This window comes from Pangasianodon hypophthalmus, chromosome 2 (assembly GCF_027358585.1).
Source record: "Pangasianodon hypophthalmus isolate fPanHyp1 chromosome 2, fPanHyp1.pri, whole genome shotgun sequence".
Classification (NCBI taxonomy): Eukaryota; Metazoa; Chordata; class Actinopteri; order Siluriformes; family Pangasiidae; genus Pangasianodon; species Pangasianodon hypophthalmus.
In genome coordinates this window covers 22,600,614-22,622,339 of record NC_069711.1, presented here as the reverse complement: position 1 = coordinate 22,622,339, position 21,726 = coordinate 22,600,614, and the positions used below count along the sequence as shown (strand labels likewise).

Below are 21,726 nucleotides of genomic sequence, written 5' to 3'. Positions count from 1 at the left end.
CACTGTACCTGGTGTTATAGCACCATACCTTTCACCACACCTAGTGTTATTTAAACACCAGAGATTGCATAAGTAGATTTTATGCAAACTAGTACAATTACAATAAGTCTACTGTATAAAGTGTCCAATATTGAAAAAGAACAGTGTGAAAGAGACTAACCGTCTTATTGTAACTTCTCCTGGATACATTGCAAAAGAAAAATCAGTACTTTATTAAAGACTAGAAGACCTAGTCTAACCATTACTACAATTGTCACTTTATTTATAGTCCCAAATAAGGGCTGACAGTGGGATCAATTGACTTAATATTGTTCTTTCTTATTAAGAGTTAAATAAATCAATATAATCAATGTTGCCAGATATACTGTATTTTGCCTGGGGGTTGTAGGCTGGACGTTTTGCGTGATAAAAAAGTAATTATGTCAATGTTCTGTAAGCCAGATATCTGACTTGGGGTTTTTGATGAAATTTAATGAAAAGTAAATAATCTATTTCGTATGTTTGTAGGCTGATAAATATGATGAATGTGTAGTGAATTACTAGATGAAATTGTGTTTTAAGAGAATTAAGGTATTTATTAAAAACAGCTATACACCTCGTCATTCATGTAATTATCCAATTAGCCAATCATGTGGCAGCAACACAATGCATAAAATCATACAGTGCTTCAGTTAATGTTCAGAACTGGGAAAAATATGTGATCTCAGGCTCACCGAAACTGGGCAGAAGACTGAAGCAGAAGAAGGTGACAATTTTTCTAATCTGAAATTGTTCAGTTTAGGTGAGCATGTGCCCACTGTAGCCTCAGGTTTCGGTTCTTGTTTGACAGGAGTGGAACCTGATGTGGTGTTTCCCTTGTAGCCCACTGGCATCAAGCTTTGGCAAGTTGTGCATTCTGAGATGCTTTTCTGTTCAACATGGTTATAAAGAATAGTTATTTGAGCCTTCCTGTCAGTTTGAACTGACAGCTCTCATCAACAAGGCTTGCAGAACTACTCACTGGATTTTTTTTTACACAGTTCTGAATTAACTATAGAGACTGCTGTGTGAAAATTCCAGGTGATCAGCAGTTTCTGAAATACTCAATTTAGCCTGTCTGGCACCAACAACCATGCAACAGTCAAAGTCACTGAGATTACATTTTTTCCCAAGTCTGATGTTTGAACATTAACTGAAACTCTTTGCCTATATTTGCATTACTTTATGCATTGTATGCATCCTGGTTTTGAGTGGACATTGGTCTGGTTTTGAGTGGACATTGGTCTGGTTTTGAGTGGACATTGGTCTGAATTGGAGTGGACATTGGTCTGGTTTTGAGTGGACATTGGTCTGAATAGGAGTGGACATTGGTCTGGTTTTGAATGGACATTGGTCTGAATTGATGTGGACATTGGTCTGGTTTTGAGTGGACATTGGTCTGTTTTTGACTGGACATTGGTCTGGTTTTGAGTGGACATTGGTCTGTTTTTGACTGGCCATTGGTCTGAATTGATGTGGGCATTGGTCTGGTTTTGAGTGGACATTGGTCTGAATTGGAGTGGACATTGGTCAGGTTTTGAGTGGACATTGGTCTGAATTGGAGTGGGCATTGGTCTGGTTTTGAATGGACATTGGTCTGGTTTTGAGTGAACATTGGTCTGAATTGGAGTGGACATTTGTCTGGTTTTGAGTGGACATTTGTCTGGTTTTGAGTGGACATTTGTCTGGTTTTGAGTGGACATTGGTTTGATTTTGAGTGGACATTTGTCTGGTTTTGAATGGACATTGGTCAGGTTTTGAGTGGACATTGGTCTGATTTTGAGTGGACATTGGTTTGAATTTGTCACACATGTCAAGAAAATGTCAAGGAGAGTTTTTTTGAGTTTTCAACAATGTCTTGGCAATAATCTGAAATAATCTTAAACTCATTTGTCTCAGTTAAAACTACAGCTGCTTAGTTTAGATGAATGCTGGTTGCTATATATGAATATGTGTATATGCATGTATGCATAAATATTGTCTTGGTGTTGTCTTCGTCAGTCACTCTTTCTCTCTCTCTCTCTCTCTCTCTCAAACACACACACACACACACACACACACACACACTGAGGTGACAGGGTGACAATAAATTGAACCAGTAAGAACCGTTTTTCCAGGTCAGTACATCAGGTGTTAGAGTGAAAAAGCCATAAATAATGTTGGACTCACTTCCACCTGGAGTGTAGCCAAATAATAAAATTTTATGTAATTAAAATTTAATCAGAATTTATAAATTATAAATTATATTTAGCAGTTTAAATTGTGTTTTTTTGTAGCATTAAAAGACTGTATGGATGTTTTAAAATCCTTTTAGGTTTTTTTAGTGAACATGAAATATGTTAGGTCTATTCTAGATAATCAGGCCTTACTCAAGCATAAGATTGTTTGAATATGACAGAGTTCTCTTTCAATCTGTTCAATACCAGCATCAACAAGTATTTTGCACATATTCAGAGGAACTCTGCTTTGGCATGACTAATTATCTCCAGGGCACATACACAGTCTGTGCATGTACTTGTTTAACACCGTAACATGTTGATCCTGCACTACAGACTATAAATGGAGTAAAAAAATTGAAGGTTTAGAAAAGCATGCCTTTCAATATAACTAACATACTTAACATATTTTTACGTTCATGATACTATTGTCATGGTAACTACAGGCATTTCTAGCTATGCCCCAGAGATGGGCAGGTCTGTGTGCATATCTTAAAAACACTGACATCAGCAGAAAGTCTTTGTTCTGTAGCAACTTTCAATAGTGTTTTTTCATTTTTTTTTTAAAAGCAACAAACCAAATTTAAAACACTGGTAGACAACATACCGTATGTATACATGAGTATAAGTGATGACAACATGTAGCTGTATTTTGTTCACTTTCACTCTAATCATTTTTTTGTTTATTTATCTGCACTTGGTAAATAGTGATACTTAGACCCTATTCTGTCTGTTGGTCAAACACTAGTTCTTATGGATAATAGGAAAATAAATTAATAGAATGTTTCTATATTTTGACTTGATTACACAAGCAAAATTTGTGGCACATCCATTAAGCTATTTAGAAATTGGTTAGTCGTATAAAAAGCTAAACAATGAATAACATGATTCTCGTATAGGCATGAGGGGTGGGGGTTCAGCTTGCATGGTTTGCATATAGGAAGGTCTGGCACTGCTAACAACATCATCTCACTATGACCAGGTCTATCGTCATTATTACTGTAATTATGTGTGTTGCATGAAAGGAGGGCACGTGCGTAAAATCAGCATGCAATTTATTATGGGCAGTCTGAAAATCATTCAACATTATATGTAGTATAATGTTGTATAATAATTATAATATAGTATAATATGTAGTCAACATTAAACTAGGATAATCCATATTCAGAAATTGGGAAAACAGACGAGGGTCAAAACCAGGAAGTACAACAAGAAACAATGAACATGGGAAACTAAGGCTTGGAAACACATGACAGCTATCAGTAAGTCTTCACAGTGAGACAAAGGAAAATGAAGGTACAAACAGACAAACTAATCAAACTGAAAGGCAGAATAGCTGAACACATTAGAGTAATAAATCAATGATAAAATAAGTGTAGAGACAGGACTGAACAAAGCTACTGAAAAACCAAAACAAAACAAATGTAAACATAAAGACATGACATGAATGAAAAAGCAAGCAGCGTTTACGCTGAGAGGGGGACAAACACACAATATTATTAACATAGTTTTGTTGACATCATCATGATTACTGTTAGATACCGTTAGACTGTTAGATGGAAAGATACATACTGTACTGTATGTTTCCATATAAATCAAGTCAAAATTTCATAAATGTACTAAATCTATGTACTAATTGTTTTGTCTTGCAGATCTTAAGCATGCACCCAGACTGTGTCATCCAACTAGAAAAAGAAAAATGTATGGAGAGGATGGCCTTGGACGACCCTGGCAGTGACCCTGAAAACAGTAAGTAGTTCATGTTTGTGTGTGATTGTGGGTGGAGGCATGTTTGAATATCTACAATATAGCTGTATAATAGAATGATTATTATTCAGAGGATATTACTTAAGTGAATTTCTTGATATTCTAAATCTTAATCTGCATATAGTAGTGCCATCATCTGAGGCTTTGCATATGTAATAGTGTAATTTAATTTAATGTGCAGCTATAACTAATACTTCCCCGAGGAACAGTTATTTGATTATAGTTTTGTTATATCTCGAGTAATTTTATAGCGATTCTCACTTGTGTTTCATTTACGTATTAACTTTCTTAGAAAAGAGATTTTTCTGAGATTAAAGGAAACAGAGAGAAACGCCATGCTCAACATCATCAGCATCCAAACATGTAATCTTCTGATCATGAGTCAAACATTTTTTTCCACTGCAAAACAAACATTTTAACACATGGTGCTAAAACAAACATTTTTCCGTCTGTTGTTCACTGCTTAGTTTATGTAGTAATCCTTCTGTTGGCAAAAAGGCTCCACAGTGAAATCAAGTTAGAACAATATTTGAATTTCTACAAACACAATTTAAAATGTTTGATAAAAATGTATTCTGAACATTCTCATATACTGGATTAACACATGCTCACATAAAAGCATAATAAATAGGTAGACATATATATTTATTATACTCAAATATTTCCAATACCCATATTACTACATCTAAAACTAAACTAGTAGGTTAACTGACATCTAGTGTACTTCTCATCGCACATAGCACTTATAAATACTAAGTAGTATATTTGAATGATTCTGACAATTATTTAATTATTTTGGCAGATCTGAGCACAATATATGACTATTGAGATCTGTACTGAAACTCAAGAGGAGACATGAGATGGCAGGGATCCTTTACCTCAGGAGAAAAACCTGAGAGACAGGAATCTTAAGCCTTTTTCTTTTCAATTGATCTAACTGCTATCTAGGAGAACCTGTAGAGATACAGTTGAGGCCAACAACAAAGGAGTCATCAGGTACTAAAGTATACATCCACTTTTAAGAGAGTCCATCATCATCATGGCCTGAAAGGCTGTTGTACGAGGAATGAGCCCCTAAAAAAACAGACTGAAGTTTGCAGGTGATCAACAGCCTTTTGGAGAAGTGTTCTCTGATCAGATGAAACAAAAGTTGAACAATTAGGTCATAATGATCAGCGCTGTGTATGGAGGAAAAAGGGTGAGGCTTTTAATCCGAATAACTCCATCCCAACTGTGAAGCATGGGGTGGCAGCATCACGTTGTGAGAGTGTTACATAGAAATAAGACTTGGTCGCAGCTGCGTCTACCTGCAGGAAGGTGAACCTAAGCATACCAAAGCTGTAACAAATGGCTTAAAGACAACAAAGTGAAAGTTTTTAAGTGGCCATCACAAAGCCCTGACCTGAATCCCACAGAAAATATGTGGACTGAACTGAAAAAGTGTGTCTGAGCAGGGGGGGGCACAAATCAGACTCAGTTACACCAGTTCTGTCAGGAGGAATGGGCAAATATTTCAGCAAGGTATTGTGAGAAGCTTGTGGAAGGCTACCCCAAGCTTTTGATTCAAAAGCTGGTAAAAGGCAATGCCACCAAATACTAACACTAGGTATGTACTACCACAGGTAATGCATGGTAACCTGAAATGTGTGGAGTCATGAAAAATTGAGTGTGAAAGTATTTAAATTGGGTGATTGTTAACCTTTGGCCTCAATTGTAATACTAAGATCTCTTTTTAGATTTCTCCTTTCCTGTGGATAGGGGTTTTCTTAGTTCAGTTGTAAACACCAAATAATATGAATGAAGGTCATGGAAAAGCTGCTCTGATTCCGCTCTACATTTGTCAGATAACATCCTGCTTCATTCTTGACCAAGTGGGAACAGGAAGGAAGGAAATAGGAAAAACTATTAGAACAGCCCTCCACCTCGCAATAGCTGAGCCACAGTAGAGGATAATCCTGCTGAATTTAAGGCCTACTTGCCACCCCCCCGTGATTGCAAAGGGGTGCGTAAAATCTAATCTAAACCCCACCGATCCTCTCAGTACAGTCATGACGTCCTGATTCAAAATGATCGCACACATGATCCCCCAAAATGAATCATATGATCCCAGCTGTGTCATATAAAATGTAATAACCAATGAAAGTCAAACTAAATTGCCATCTGTCACATTTGCTTTGTCCACTTAAAACCCGAAAAAAATGTCCATTACTGTGAGGTTCAGGTTCAGAGAATTATTGGATTATTGGTTTTGTCGAGCATAATCTATATGTGGTTTGATGTCTGAAGAAAGATCCAGGACAAAAAAACCTGCAAAATCTATCATTATATGTGGGATCACTCACTATTTCATCACTGTATAAATGTTGCAGTGTGGTCCAGGCATAATTCCCACTCAGAAAAATTTCTGAAGAACTCCAAATTCTCTGAGTTGGAATCCTAAGATGTCATTTCTATGACAAGGCCATAGTTCACAGTAAGAACAAGAAATATTAACATGTTTTAAAGAGACTTGTTAGTTTCTATTTGTGTATGATGCACTTTAAGATTGTTAAATACATAATGTATATATCATTTCCCTAAAATTTATAACAGTGAACACTGTGAACTTTCAACATTCTATATCCAACGTCCAGTTTTAAAATAAACCAGGCACTGACCAGCCAACAGTTTTTGGGCTTTTGTGTAAAGCTGAGAGCTTTTTATGTATACACAGGAGCCAGACAGGTGCTAACTTGCTTTAAATTTTTCCAACCATAATCAGTTGCAAGATTGCAGTTTTCAGATGTTAAAAAAAAGTTATCATTTGTCATTAACAATTTAACAAAATGCTCTGCAAGTTACAATCTTCACCGTTTGTAGAATTACAAAACCCACATTGCTAAGCATATAGTCACTAGTGCAGTATATACTGTAGCTGTGTAGCTGAGTCAAGTGATTAGAGCTGATATTTTAACTACTAAGGGATTACTAGGTAGATTTTATTTCACATTAACAGCCCCAAAACACTCTCCATTTACCATGACAGAAAGTGAGGGCGTTGCATCAGTGCATTGTTCAAGAAAGAAAAGACGAGACCATCGGAGAGTTCGAAACACCTGTGAAATTGCCAGTCGTTCCAGAGTCATATGTTGATTGGCTCATTTGCCATTGTTATTAAGGAAAAAAAGAAGGCTGTTTTTTGTTACAGTGTATTTAGATGTTAAAATGCAGAGCTCCTATTTTCCATCTCACCTTTCACCTGCGTCCCATCCGTTAATTCATTTTGAATGCCACTGGACTAGCCAGTCTTGTAGGTGGGAGAGTTCTCAAAAAATTAGACTAAATGAGAAATGCAGAGATATACACTCACCATCCACTTTAAAAGGAATGCCTGTACAGCTGCTCATTTATGCAGTTATCCAATTAGCCAATCTTGTTGCAGCAGCCCAATGCATAAAATCATGCAGATACAGGTCAAGAGCTGAAATTACTGTTCACATTAAACATCAGAATGCAGAAAAGGTGTGATCTCTGCGACTTTAACCATGGCATGGTTGTTGGTGCCAGATGGGCTGGTTTGAGTATTTCATAAACTGCTGATCTGAGATTTTCACACACAACAGTCTCTAGAGTTTACACAGAATGGTGCGAAAAAAACAAAACAAAAACTGAGTGAGTGACTTGTTGATAAGAGAGGTCAGATGAAAATGGCCAGATTGGTTTGAACTGCAAGGAAGGATTTAGTAACTCATATAATCACTCTTTACAAACATGGTGAGCAGAAAAGCATTGAACCTTGAGTTGGATGTGATACAAAAGCAGAAGACCACATCAGGTTCCACTCCTGTCAGCCAATAACAGGAATCTGAGGCTATCATGGACACAGGCTCATCCAAACTAGATAGCTGAAGATTAGTAAAAAAAAAAAAATTACGTGGTCTGCATGACTTTATGCATTGTGCTGCTGCCACATGATTGGCTGATTGGATAACTGAATAAATGAGCAGGTGTAAGTGTACAAATTCACACAGAACTTATTTCAGAACCACTGAGGTACTGTCAGTATTGGACATGACCATACTCCTTTGGTCTGTTAGGAGTCCTGCTGGTAATGAAATGTTTATAGTTTGATATAGCGCTCTGAAAGTAGAGAAAAGCTGGTGTTTACCTGTGTAAGTGTTTTCTAAAGAAAGGAATATAATGCACATTTGTGTGTGTTTACCTCAGAATATGATAATGGAGTTATCAGATCTCTATGAGAGTCTGCAATGCAAAGATGCACACTTGTGCTTTGTTGCTAGCCACACATTTGTGTCTTGTGTAATTAACACAGCTTTGTAGAGAGAAGGCAGGATTTGCGAAATCAGAGTTAATGCCATTTGGGACTGACTAAATGTTCCCGTGGCTTCCAGGAAGCGCATTCTACCCTAACGCCCCCATGCACATCTCTGTAGAACTCAGCTGCCATGCAAACAATACATTTTTTTTTTACTTTGCTCTGTTTTATTCATTCATAAAATGATTTCCTGAGTATAGTGGCATGTGAAGGTGCTATGTTGATGGCAAGTACAGACACAGACCATTATGAGGCAAATGCCAATTACATGTCACTTTCCATTGGGTTCTTGATGTCTACATACCTGTTTGTATAAATACTGGCACCTTTCTGCCTTGGCTGAAATGTAAGTCATGTGGTCAACAGCAGAAACTAGGATAAACTGTTAGTCATGTAGGGGAAAGGAAATAATGTGGTGTCATTCACAGACACCGAGGGGCTGATGAGATATTGACTTTACATTGAAACGGAAAACCAGATATGACAGCTGTTGATTGACGTGTTGCTCTATCTCGGTTACGCTTTCTATCTGAATGGAAGTATGCTGAGTTCAGCTGCCCTAGACATAAATTAATTCATTTATTAGTTTAAGCAATTTGTAAACATTAACTTGTCTAAAACTGAAATAGCATAATTTAATGCTCAATTGACTGTAAGTACATGTAGATGTTAAAAAAATAGAACGGAATAGATAGTCAGGGAGATGTTACAGAGAAGTATACATCATTTAAAGACCTGAAATTTCATATTTTGTGTGATGGATAGTGTGTGAGCTAAAAGGAAAATTGCAGAATGTGGTGGTGTGTAAAAATAATATGTTTATCAATATATGGAGGATAAACTACCTGATGTGTGAGGCTCCATCATGTCCATCATGAAGCAAATGTTAGATACATGTAACTGTCCGTTTGACGCTGAAGAATGCTTATTAAGGTTGGATTCTTGTGATAATGCTGTGGGTGAGTATAAGGACTGAGATTTATACCACAGCACTGTTGAATTCTTGATCCTGATTGGTCAGAAGATGCTAAATAATTTTCTATTACAGCAGTTCTGACAGTAGTTCCGGCTGCAGTTCACAGGTTTATTCACAGGTGCTCATTCTAAAACATTATTATTTCATAGTAAGAACTTACACAGAGACTTGTACAGCTGCTACTTCGCTTGATCTAAACCAAATAAGAAACAGATAAATCAAGTGTTGTTATTCAACAAACAAAAAACATGGTGAAGGAGATATTTATTTAACATTTTTGGAATTAGACTCCAGTGTCAGTGCTTAGTAATGGTCAGAGGCAAAGTAGCTCCTGTTTTCCTCTGCAAGAATTTCTTAACAACAGAAGACCTTGTGCCTTATGGTTTCTCAGTAACATCAGCTACATTTGTTTTATTACTTTAAAGTGAGAGAAAAGAAGAAAGTTTGAATCAATATTTTATAGCTGTTATAAGTAATAATAGGAAACACTTGTTTTGGGGATGTTCCAAACATTAAATGTGCCTATAAAAGAATAAAAAGTTAGATGTTCTTTGATAAATACAAACGTAATAATTGGCAAATTGCTGTGGTATGAGAGGAATAAAACACTTTGGCACATGGTCTTATAGGAAAATTATAAACCGTGGTGTGGTAACAGTAAATCTGCTGCCTGGCATTGATTATTTTCTTATAACGGACATTAGTAATTATGTGTACAGCAGCCTTTGGAAGTAAATAATTAATTAGCATCAATAATACATAGTTCCAGTCCTACTTCTCTGTTGCGTCATAAAGGTGAAAGGAAAGGAAAGGAAGAAATACAGTATAATTCTAAAGAACAAAATTGACATTCATGAAAAAGTCATTACAATTTACAAACATTATAGTTCTCTCTAATGAGAGACAGGAGACAGATATGATTAACTGTAAATAGCTCACCTAACCATAAATAGCTGCTTTTGAGTGTCAGAAATACAGACCTCAAAATGACGTTTTTGGTGCTCAATTGAACATGCCAGTTATTTGACATCTAATGCTCTAGTTACTAAACAAAATAAAACCTGCACATACAGTATGAGTTATACCAGCACACATGTCTATGTATCTATGTTTGGAAAAAGAAGATATTGGGATAGCTGAACTGCTGTGTTTTTATTCACTGCTTAGTTTCATTCTTTATTTCCTGTCACACTTTCACTACAGACGTCAGCCTGTGCAGTGAATCTTACATTCATGAGCTGTTCAGTAGAATAAGAATTCACAAGAATAATTCACTCCTGTTTATCTAAAAAGCGATCAGTGTAGCTCAAGATGGTCAAAAACTCTTTTGTGGTCTCACTGAGTGTCTCTCTTATTGACAGAGAGCTTTACACACAGTAAAGTAATTGTGATATGAGCACAGTGTGATGCTCGATGACTGTGAGTGAAGCCAGTGGAGAAATGTTCACTTGGTGTGAATTGAAATTGACACACCTTTTACTCATCTGTTCCTCTCTGCTTTTCTCTTTTTCTCCTGTGGTGCAAAACCAGATCTACAGAGAGATGAAGTACACATCCCAGAATGTATTTGATACCTGGTAGATGTTTATTAAGCTTTGATTGGAAAATGTGCTCTGTCACATAGCCTAAATATGTATTAAATGCAGAAAGATTGCTGGCAGATAGAGGACTATTTCTGTCACTTATCAACAGTTCTCCTGTAAAATGAAGAGAGTCTCTTAAACAGCATATCTAAATATAACCGAAACTGCTACCCCAGACACCCCAATATACGACATACTGTCTTTCCAGTCATAAACATTGTTTTTTCGTTGTCTGATGAAAAACATGCATCTCCTCTATTCACTTTTTTTGTAGGCCATAAAATAGAAATCTATAACAAAGTTTGTACTAAAAAAATAGGGTGCCTAAGACTTTTGCACAGTACTGTATATATATATATATATATATATGTGTGTGTGTGTGTGTGTGTGTGTGTGTGTGTGTGTGTGTGTGTGGTGTGTGTGTGTGTGTATATATATATATATATGTATATATATATATATATATATATATATATATATATATATATATATATATATATATACACACACACACACCGATCAGCCATAACATTAACACCACTGAGAGGTGAAGTGAATAACATTGATTATCTTGTTACAGTGGCACCTGTCAAAGGGTGGGATATATTAGGCAGCAAGTCAACAGTCAGTTCTCGAAGTTGATGTATTGGAAGCAGGAAAAATGGAAAGGCGTAAGGATCTGAGTGGGTTATGGGTGCCCAAGGCTCATTGTTGCGTGTGGGGAGTGAAGGCTAGCCCGTCTGCTCTGATCCCACAGAAGAGCACTGTAGCAAAAATTGCTGACAACGTTAATGTTGGCTATGATAGAAAGGCGTCAGAACATACAGTGGATCACAGCTTGCTGCATATGGGGCTGAGTAGTCGCAGAGCGGTCAGAATGCCCATGCTGACCCCTGTCCACCACCGAAAGTGCCTATAATGGGCACGTGGGCATCAGAACTGGGCCATGGAGCAATGAAAGAAGGTGGCCTGGTCTGATGAATCATGTTTTTGTTTACATCATTTGGATGGCCAGGTGCGTGTGTGTCGCTGACCATGCGCTATGGGAAGAAGGCAAGCTGGTAGAGGCAGTGTGATGCTTATGACCTTGCAACTTACAGGACTTAAAGGATCTGCTGCAACATCTTTGTGCCACATACACAGTATACCTTCAGAGGTCTTGTGGAGTCCATACCTCAATGGATCAAAGCTGTTTTTGTGGCACAAGGGGGACCTACACAATATTAGGCAGGTGGCATGTGGCTGATCTGTGTGTATGTGTATACACACACACACACACACACACACATATACATACATACATATATATATATATATATATATATATATATATATATATATATATGTATGTATACTGTATATGTATATATATAAAACATTGATTCTCATACATACTGCGTACATCTCCGCTATCAATTCTTATCTGGCTCAGTGTCACAAATAACACTTTTCCATTTGTCTGTCTATATTTAGCAGTGATGAGTGTGTTTCTTTCACCTCCAGTGTGTCGCTGGATGTGGGACAACCTGACATGCTGGCAGCCAGTGAGAATAGGTGATGTGGTGTGGATGCCCTGTCCTGAGCTCTTTGAGGTCATGAATGAAGAATATGATGGTATGTGACAGTTCACCTCTGTCTGTTAAAACAGCCAGTTAACCTTTGAAATCAATGAACATCTGTTTCAGAAGGTAACTGTTGAGCGTGTTATGTGTTGTAGAGTTTGGAAAGGTGAGCCGTAACTGTACTGAGGATGGCTGGTCAGAGATGTTCCCTCATTACGTGGATGTGTGTCCTTTTGATGACAATAGAAGTAGTCCTATGGTAAGCATTATAAAATACACAGGAGACAGTTATGGTTTATAACAGTTTAAGGACTATTGTTTAAACACAGACCAAAAAGAATGATAGATCTTTGTGGAACATACTTACTGCTTGCTCTTAGATGTTAATGACATGATATAAGTAAGTACTAAAACATGACAAGCATGGCAAGCATGTGAACACCCCACTCCCCCCCAGAAGTGCGTTACTTTTGTATAACCGCACGGTCTGTTGTGTGTTATTCGACTTATAGCACAGCAATTTACGAACAATTACAATGTTTATTTTATTAATGTAGAAAACGTCACAATTTTTTAGGGTATATACTTAGATTGAATGTTGTGTAATGTCCAAGAGACAAGTTAGTTCCTGATCTCGCTTATGTTATAGCCACAATAAAACAGTCATTCCCTTACCAGGCTCTCTCTCTTTCTCCCTCTCTCTCTCTCTCTCTGTTTCTCTCTCTCTCTCTCTCTCAAAAATACAGAGAAATGGAAAACTGTAGACTAGGTCCGTATAACTCGTGCTGTTATATGAAAATAATGCACACCTTCTGACCTTCTATATCAGATTCGAGCGTTGAACAACACTGTGTTATAAGATAGAATATAATAAAATCAACTGGGTTAAGTATTTGTACTAGTTGCTGACGATCAGGTATTATCTGTGGACTCGTGTAACATGTAAGTTCTGTGTAAAACAAATGTCTTGTGTTATATTGAACACCACTTTTTCTTCCGTTCTATACAAAAGATTTCAAATGATTTCCCTTAAACGTCATTTTCACTTAGTATCAATGCTGGTACGCTTGCTACTGCATCTTGCTAGCATCAACATTGATTTTATAATTATACATAATCATTAATAAAAGAGCTGGAAGTAAAAGAGCTGGTAAAAGTGTCTAAACAAAATAAAAAAGTATGTACCCTTCCAAGTATCTTGCTATTAATAGCAATAAATTTTAGGGATGACTTAAGAAGGTGGACTAGATCATTAAAACAAGGAGTATTATGGATGTGTTGAAACAAGTGTGTAGCCTTTGGACTAGCAGCCTAAATCCTACTTAAAATGTTGTATACACATTTAGGAGGATTTCTAGTGGGAAACAAGCAGAACAGCTCTTATCATATCATACAGCTGTACCACTGTAATTACGCCATGGTGGTTAAACACTTCTTGTGGTTGTCCCTAAAGGACAACCTGAAGAGGAAAAAAGTACAGTGCAGCTCTGATCATACTGTCTGCTACTCTAATAATAACAACAACAACAACAACAACAACAATAATAATAATAATAATTATAATAATAAACTTTACTTATTTGTTCTTACATTATTCTGTGTCCTGATACCTATACTTCTTTCTCTGCAACTGATAAATAAAGGCAATGACTTTTAAACTATTTACCCCACTTTACTTTCTTCAGTTTAACCCCTTCTGAAAAGTACTCTACTTCTAATAAATCAGACCTTCTTTGCTTCTAAACTATTTACTCCCTTTGCTTTTCAAATATACAACCATTTACTTCCAAATCATTTACCCTCTTTACTTCTATAAGCATGTATTTATAAATCATCTACCCCACTTTACCTGTAGACAATTTAACGCCTTCTAAAAATGACTCCACCTTAAAAAAATATATAAAAAATAAAAAAATATTCTGCTTTCAAATAAATGAAGCCTTCTTTGCTTATAAACTATTTATACCCCTTTGCTTCTAATCAATAACTCACTTTACTTCTAAAACTTTACTTAAAATAATTACTCATTTTTACTTATAAAATAATTTACCCACTTTTACAAAATGACCCAATTTGACTTCTAAACCATTTATTTCTATACTTCTAAAAGAGCCACTTTACTTAAAAATGCCCAACTCTATATTTAAACCATTCACCTCCCCTTAATTTCTAAAATAAATGTACTTCTAAAAATGTACCCCACTTTACTTTTATGGCATTTGTGACTGCAGATTTCGTATTTAGTGTGTATTTTTGTATACACAGAATTTGAGCTTGTCACTGTAATCTGCTTTTAAATTGTCTTCCCCTCAGGACAAGTACTATGTGTCTGTGAAAGCTCTGTACACAGTGGGCTACAGCACGTCTCTGGTGTCTCTCACCACTGCCATGGTGATCCTCTGCTGGTTCAGGTGATAGATCAATAAAGCATCCTGTGAATACAAGAGGAAAAAGATACTATAAGTAGTATTAACTTCTATTAATACTACTACTGTTACTACAGCTATATGCTATTAATACTACCCTTTACTACTACTGCTATACTTACTACTATTATTTATAATAATTGCCATCAGCAGCAGGACAGTGCCCCAAATGAAGCAGCTCAACATTTTTGTCATTCATGGCAATACAGATGAAATGAGTCAAATGGAAGATGTTACTCTGAATCTGTAATGGAGGTGGTGGTTAAATTTGTTATTTTCCCCGCAGGAAGCTTCACTGCACCAGGAACTTCATCCACATGAATCTCTTTGTGTCTTTTATCCTGAGAGCCATCTCAGTTTTCATTAAAGATGGAGTTCTGTATGCTGAGGAGGACAGCAGCCACTGCTTTATACATACTGTGAGTTCTACACACACATGCACTGTTATTCCCTGGCTCTTTTAATGTGTCAAATAAAACTAGAAATATGCCCCTGAGATCCCAATAAGAAAGCAAACGATGTGCAGTGCTTTCAGGATTAGATCATTGCCACTTTGGGATTCAGTTTTAATTGTGAAGAATATGATTATGACAGAAGCTTATTAAAAAACAAAACATCAAAACATTATACTATGGCTCTGAATCCGTCATGATCCTGACCAGGATAAAGTGGTTACAGAGGATGACTGAATTAACAAATAAGTATCAATACATTGTATTGCACTGTTTACATTCATATTTAATTCAAATAAATCATATTAGGGCAAGAACAAATAGTAATAGTAATAGTAAATAATCCAAAAATCTAAGGACTATCTGATGTTTTGGCGTGACTTGTCAGTTGCAAAAGTTTACTGTTCTGCAAGCAGAACAGTTTAATCGAGAAGGTAAGAGTGCACCTCTTGAAGACCTTTTGAAAATTCAGTCTCATTATAAACACTGCAGTGTGTTTTTTCTGTTGCAGGTGGAATGTAAGGCAGTGATGGTGTTTTTTCACTACTGCGTTTTGTCAAACTACTTCTGGCTGTTCATTGAGGGGCTGTACCTCTTTACTCTGCTGGTGGAAACCTTCTTCCCTGAGAGGAGATATTTCTACTGGTACACCATCATCGGCTGGGGTGAGCTAAAACACGACAACAGCACATTGATGCTCATTCAATAATAAAGAATATGTGTGACTATGTGTAAAATCTTTGAACCAGGAACCCCAACTGTGTGTGTGACAGTCTGGGCGATGCTCCGTGTCCATTTTGATAACATTGGGTAAGATATATGGCAATATAACAATATAGAAAATGGTACTGTCGAAGATAAATATTAATCAGTAACCGACTGTCTTTTTAATGTTCTCTTATGTGAATAAATGGTTTAGATGTTGGGACATAAATAACAACGCCGCCATCTGGTGGGTGATAAAGGGACCCGTGCTTGCTTCCATTATGGTGCGTAATATACAAAGATAGATTTTTTTTGTAACACTTTCCATGAAGCCTATATTCATTAATCATTATCGCTGTTGTTAATGATTCTGTGGGAATTTTTATGAACTCTGATAATGCCTCATAAAATGGTAATTCTTATTATTACTGCTATTACTGTGCTTGATTACTGACAATCATGTTGTATGTCAAGTGTCACTATTTATAATAATGCCATATTCTGTACTGCACAACTGTTTTCAACTAATAATGTCCTGTGCATAATTAGACATGTTATAAACGTCACATTACAAACAGTTAATTCCAGGTTAATAAAAAAACACATTATTGCAGTTTAATATCAATTTTAATATCAGTTATGACATCACTATTTATTTATTATATATTATGTTATATTTATTATATGTTATATAATTATTTATCAGTAAATGCCCTTTTAAATGTTTTTGTACTTGATAATAAATATTACTTAATATTATAATTAAAAGTGACACTTGCATTACAACATGAATATAAGATACCAAGGAATACACATTATTAGAGCTTTATTTATTAGAGTTTTCCTATAATTCTTACAAAAAATCATTACCAACTTACAAAGAATTATAAGTACAGCTGTAATGATTTATGAATATGGGTTTCATAGGAAGTTACTGGTTTTTTTTTTTGTTTATGATGATAAGTTCGGTTTCCCAGAATAACGCATCTTATCTTTCTAACATTTCAGATCAACTTCGTCCTCTTTATCGGTATCATTATAATCCTTGTCCAGAAGTTGCAGTCTCCTGATATAGGAGGCAATGAATCCAGCATTTACTTGTAAGTGTCACATTATTATTTCACTTTTCATTCAGAGTGTCTTTACATAGTGCCTGTGCATTCGTTTGCTAACATTTTGGAAATATTGTGTAATCGACAGACGCCTTGCTCGCTCCACTCTCCTGCTCATCCCTCTCTTTGGTATCCACTACACTGTGTTTGCTTTCACTCCTGAAGATGTTAGTAAGAGGGAACGGCTCGTGTTTGAACTGGGTCTTGGCTCTTTCCAGGTACTAAAGCCAAACCTCTTGTGTTTCCACAGATCTCAGCTTTTACATTTGTGTGCTTACACAGGAATATTTGCTTAATGTGCTTGCTCTATTTGAAGTGCCTTTCAGTTGAAGCTTGTTCAGTACAATATTTGTTCCATTGATTGCACAATATTTGTGTGGAGTTTCAAAAATTGATGGTTTCCAGTCTGGATGTGCAGGAAAATGCCATGTATTATATTTACCCCAATGTATTTAAATATATTGAATATATTGCATTATACCACAGCAATGTTGAAATCTTGAATCTGATTGGTCAGAAGGTATTAATTAATTCAAATAACAGATTTACATGAATGCACTCATTCAAATATGTTATTGTTTTTATAGTAACATCTTACGCAGAGACTTTTTTAAAAAGTGTAAAACATGCAATCGTTGATATAATGAAGGATACATTTATTTATCATTTATGGAAGGAGCTTCCAGTGTCAGTGCTTTGCTGCATTATTTTGTGTCTTATTTAACAAGAGAAAGAAAAAAAGAGAGGCTGGTGAGGGGCTGACTGTTAATAGCTGCTACAACATTAGTGATAACAAGAACTAACTTAACTTGTAGACATTATACAACATTAAATGTAACTAAACAGTTAAAAAGTACGATATGTTCAGTCATAAATAATAATAACTTGCAGTTGTCAGGAGGTTGCTGTGGTATAAGAGGAAAAACACTTCAGGACATGCTGTTATTGGAAAATAATCTTGTCTTTTGTCAGGGCTTTGTGGTTGCTGTCCTTTACTGCTTCCTCAATGGAGAGGTAAGTCTTTGTTGAACAACTTCATTTCTGATTTTGAAAGCAGCAATTACATACTTAGGCATCAGTCAGGAAGATACACATAATTAGAAATGTGAAATTAATAAATTTGACCTAAATCTATGTGATGAAAACTACCTGATGAATTTATGGAACATAAAAATGCTTGTTGTACTATTATACTCTTATATGCAATGTAATTTAGGGTCCAAACATCTGAGTCCACTTTCATCAGCTTTAAAAAATACAAAATACTATTTTTAAAACAAAATTCTAAAATTCTGCACCAACATAAGTAAAAATTCTTATTAATTGAAAGAAGGGTAAAGTTAATGCACCATAGGAGGAACTACTGCTTTTTCATTTTCAAGTGTTCAGAATCAGAAGCAATTGAGGCTTGTACTATTGTTAGGATTGGGATGTGTCGCCATGGTAACATTTTACTTGAAGCTTACTCCCCTTTCCCAGGGCCCAGCAGGTATATTGATGACCAGCCAAGTACTTTTTTTGTGTGAAGTTTGGGTCATGCCTTGGGAAAAGGAGAGGGAGTAAGAGGAGGCGGAAGGGAGAAAGCAGAATAAGCAGAAATAACCTAATATAAACCATGAGAGATCAACCTGACAGATCTGCTAATTGTTTGATTGCTAGCTAGTAATGAATAATATATAAAAATGTATGGAGAATTTCATTTCTGGTTATCACTTGCCATTCCTGGTCTGATTGGCATTAATGGTATTTAAATAATGCACTACCGGTGCAGATATTACACAAGACCTCGACCAGCTGATTTCTGTCTTCCATGTCATGATGCTGCATGAGTGACCTTGCTAAATATCTCCTTAAAGGTGCAGTCGGAGGTGAAGAGGAAGTGGAGGAGCTGGACGGTGAACCGTTACTTTGCGGTGGACATGAAGCACAGGCACCCGTCCTTGGCTAGCAGTGGCGTAAATGGAGGCACGCAGCTCTCCATCCTCAGCAAAAGCAGCTCACAGATCCGCATGTCCAGCCTGCAGGCCGAGACTCCAGCCACATGAGCTGCAGTCTCTCAGATCCGCAGACACACACACTGAACCCCTCACACATAGCGCTATAGTAGTCCAGTTTCACCTCAGAGACGTGTATGAGCTTGCATTGTGTGGGGCAAACTGATGCTGGAGGCCATTCATCAGAGCAATCTGCTCCTGAACACACAAGAATTCAACACCTTTAATGATCACATGGTCAAGGAGACAAATATTTGGCTCGTCTTTTATATAAATGAAAGGAATATGAATTTCTAGAGCCATGAAAATCTCATTGGCATTGTCGTGCCAAATTAAAGAAATATTTTACATCTATTCATTGTGATGATCTTGAACACAAAGGCTAAATATCAATGACCTGCCATGGAGCTCTTGCCCATATTGATGTTCAAGAAAATGTGACCTGTTCCCTCGGCCAGATAGGAATGGTTTTATCCATGATCCTAGCAAAAAATACTTGGATGATACAAAGGGAAACACACTGACCATTCTGTAGACCATTATCACAACAAGCTCAATCAAACTTCAAGAAAAGGGATATTTCAACACTGAAATGTTAACACTAAATCTATTTGATTTAATACAGTAGAAATATAAGAGGTAAAAGAGCTACTAATCTGCCAAAAGTATTTTATTTAGAAACTGTTCAGTGTTTTCTGGAACCTCCTTCTCCGTGTGCTGGTAAATATGATCTTGGACTTGCTCTAGACCATGCTGTGGTCTCCCTGCCAGTGTGAATATTCATTATACTGTATTTCAGTCATGGAAAGTAAGGATAAAATTTGTGAAAAGAACTGAAAAAGAAAAGAAACTGAATAGCTGAGAGAGATTTCATGCTCTTCATAGATTCACAGAATTGTTGCATTTATTGATGTTGATACAAGTGAGGAACTATTCAGTTTAATGTTCTTAAAGCACACAGAGGACATACTCACTTGTGTCATTGGGAAAGTTTAGGAAAGTTTCAAGTCTCATATGAGGTAGGGAAAGAGCATGTTAAAGCTTTTCTTAAATGCAGTTTGACTATCAGTTTAGAACTGTGAATGTATATGGTTAGTCAAATCGGGACCATTTTTGTTAACTGAAAAGTGGGGTAAAAACTTTGAACTCTTATTATTTTAGATGAACAAAAGCAAAACTAATACCTGCAAATGAAAACTAATACATTAAATACTTTAAATAGTACAGTTGTGATTTTGTGAGTGAATGCCTCTGGTATTTTTTTTTTTTAAAAAGAATTTTCTAAACAGCCGTTAGTACTGAAAATGTCACTAAAGCAAACAAGAAGCAAAGCACCTCATGATTTTGTAATTTGTTTGGCTCATTCTTGCTGTTTGCATGATTTTTTTTCTTTTGTGAATGCTTCATCAGTAAGATAATTATTGTAAATATATAGTCTTATGAAAAATCTTCAGCTTCATAAATACAAAGTGACTATTTTGGGCATATTTTTAGTAACACCCTTTTTGGTAGTAATATCCTATTGATATCTGGTTTAGTTGGTGTTTTTTGAATTTAATATCACAATAGAATACTATCTTTATAATTTTACCCAAATATAAAGCAAAATCAGCATATCACCTGGCACTTTTGTTACTCCAAAGATCAATATTTCGATATTTGGCTTTATACAGCTGGTATTGCCGTACTTGTTTGCAAAGGCTGTGGAAGCTTTGCAGCTGATGTCAATTCAGATCTCCTCAAACGGGGATACTGAGAAAGATATTCTTTAACAGTGATGCTCAGAAAGTTTATCATGAAAGTGCCTTTTTGCACAAAAGAAAGAATAGAGAAATTTAAATGATAGATAAGATAATCCAGTATTATTCAACTGCAAATGCATGAAGCTGTGTGGCTCTGGGGAAGTGCTTTTATTGTGCATAAGTATGTCTGTGTTAAAAACCAAGAGGCCTTCAGAAAATTTCATTCTGATTTTGTTTCTCAGCCTTCAGTTAGACATTTGACCTCTTCAGTTGTCTTTGATATTTCCACATTGAATCACAACATTTTTAAAGACATTTTGCTTTTTTTTTTATAAATATTTCACCACCATGTATTATAGTATTTTCAGCCATTTTTTTTTACTTTATATCACATTGCAATGCCTTGTTTGCAAAGAGAAACTGCAAAAAGACAGAATGTGTTTCAACATGAGATGAAACACAAATAAAGTCGACATATTTGTTTTGAGAAAATTGCTATTTACCTATTTTTGTGTAAAGTTACACTATAGAAGATTGCTTAATGTTTTCAGGTGTTGTCCGCATTAGTAAAGAATAGATGTGTTGTAAATCTGTTTTATTTCAGCACATTGCAAACTTACATATATGTTAGAATGCAAAATACAACTCGTTGTCTTCAAAGGCAACAATTTCTACTGATATTAGTGGTAAGAGGATTAGTAAAATCTTGTGGTGTTGTGCAGGACTAGAACACTAAGTGTAGAATCTGTGGCCTTTACAGAACTGAATGCAGCTTCATTTATATCCCTCATTAGCCATAAACCACTCAACAATTTCCAAACCACCTAACGGATGTATCTTGATCAATTCAGTGCCAAA

The 21,726-nt window shown here is 36.0% G+C and overlaps 1 protein-coding gene across 1 annotated transcript in view; it reads left to right on the top strand.

The window, feature by feature from the left end:
- adcyap1r1b (adenylate cyclase activating polypeptide 1b (pituitary) receptor type I) overlaps positions 1–20,350 on the top strand; it is a 30,060-nt gene extending 9,710 nt beyond the window's left edge. Inside the window, exons 3-14 of the mRNA XM_026933520.3 lie at positions 3,887–3,983; positions 12,379–12,489; positions 12,593–12,696; positions 14,751–14,848; positions 15,150–15,282; positions 15,827–15,980; positions 16,065–16,125; positions 16,235–16,304; positions 17,029–17,120; positions 17,221–17,350; positions 18,105–18,146; positions 18,989–20,350. Coding sequence (XP_026789321.2) covers positions 3,887–3,983; positions 12,379–12,489; positions 12,593–12,696; positions 14,751–14,848; positions 15,150–15,282; positions 15,827–15,980; positions 16,065–16,125; positions 16,235–16,304; positions 17,029–17,120; positions 17,221–17,350; positions 18,105–18,146; positions 18,989–19,177 — 1,281 coding nt within the window. The 3' untranslated portion in view covers positions 19,178–20,350. The remainder of the gene's footprint in view (positions 1–3,886; positions 3,984–12,378; positions 12,490–12,592; positions 12,697–14,750; positions 14,849–15,149; positions 15,283–15,826; positions 15,981–16,064; positions 16,126–16,234; positions 16,305–17,028; positions 17,121–17,220; positions 17,351–18,104; positions 18,147–18,988) is intronic.
- Positions 20,351–21,726: the final 1,376 nt, after the last annotated feature.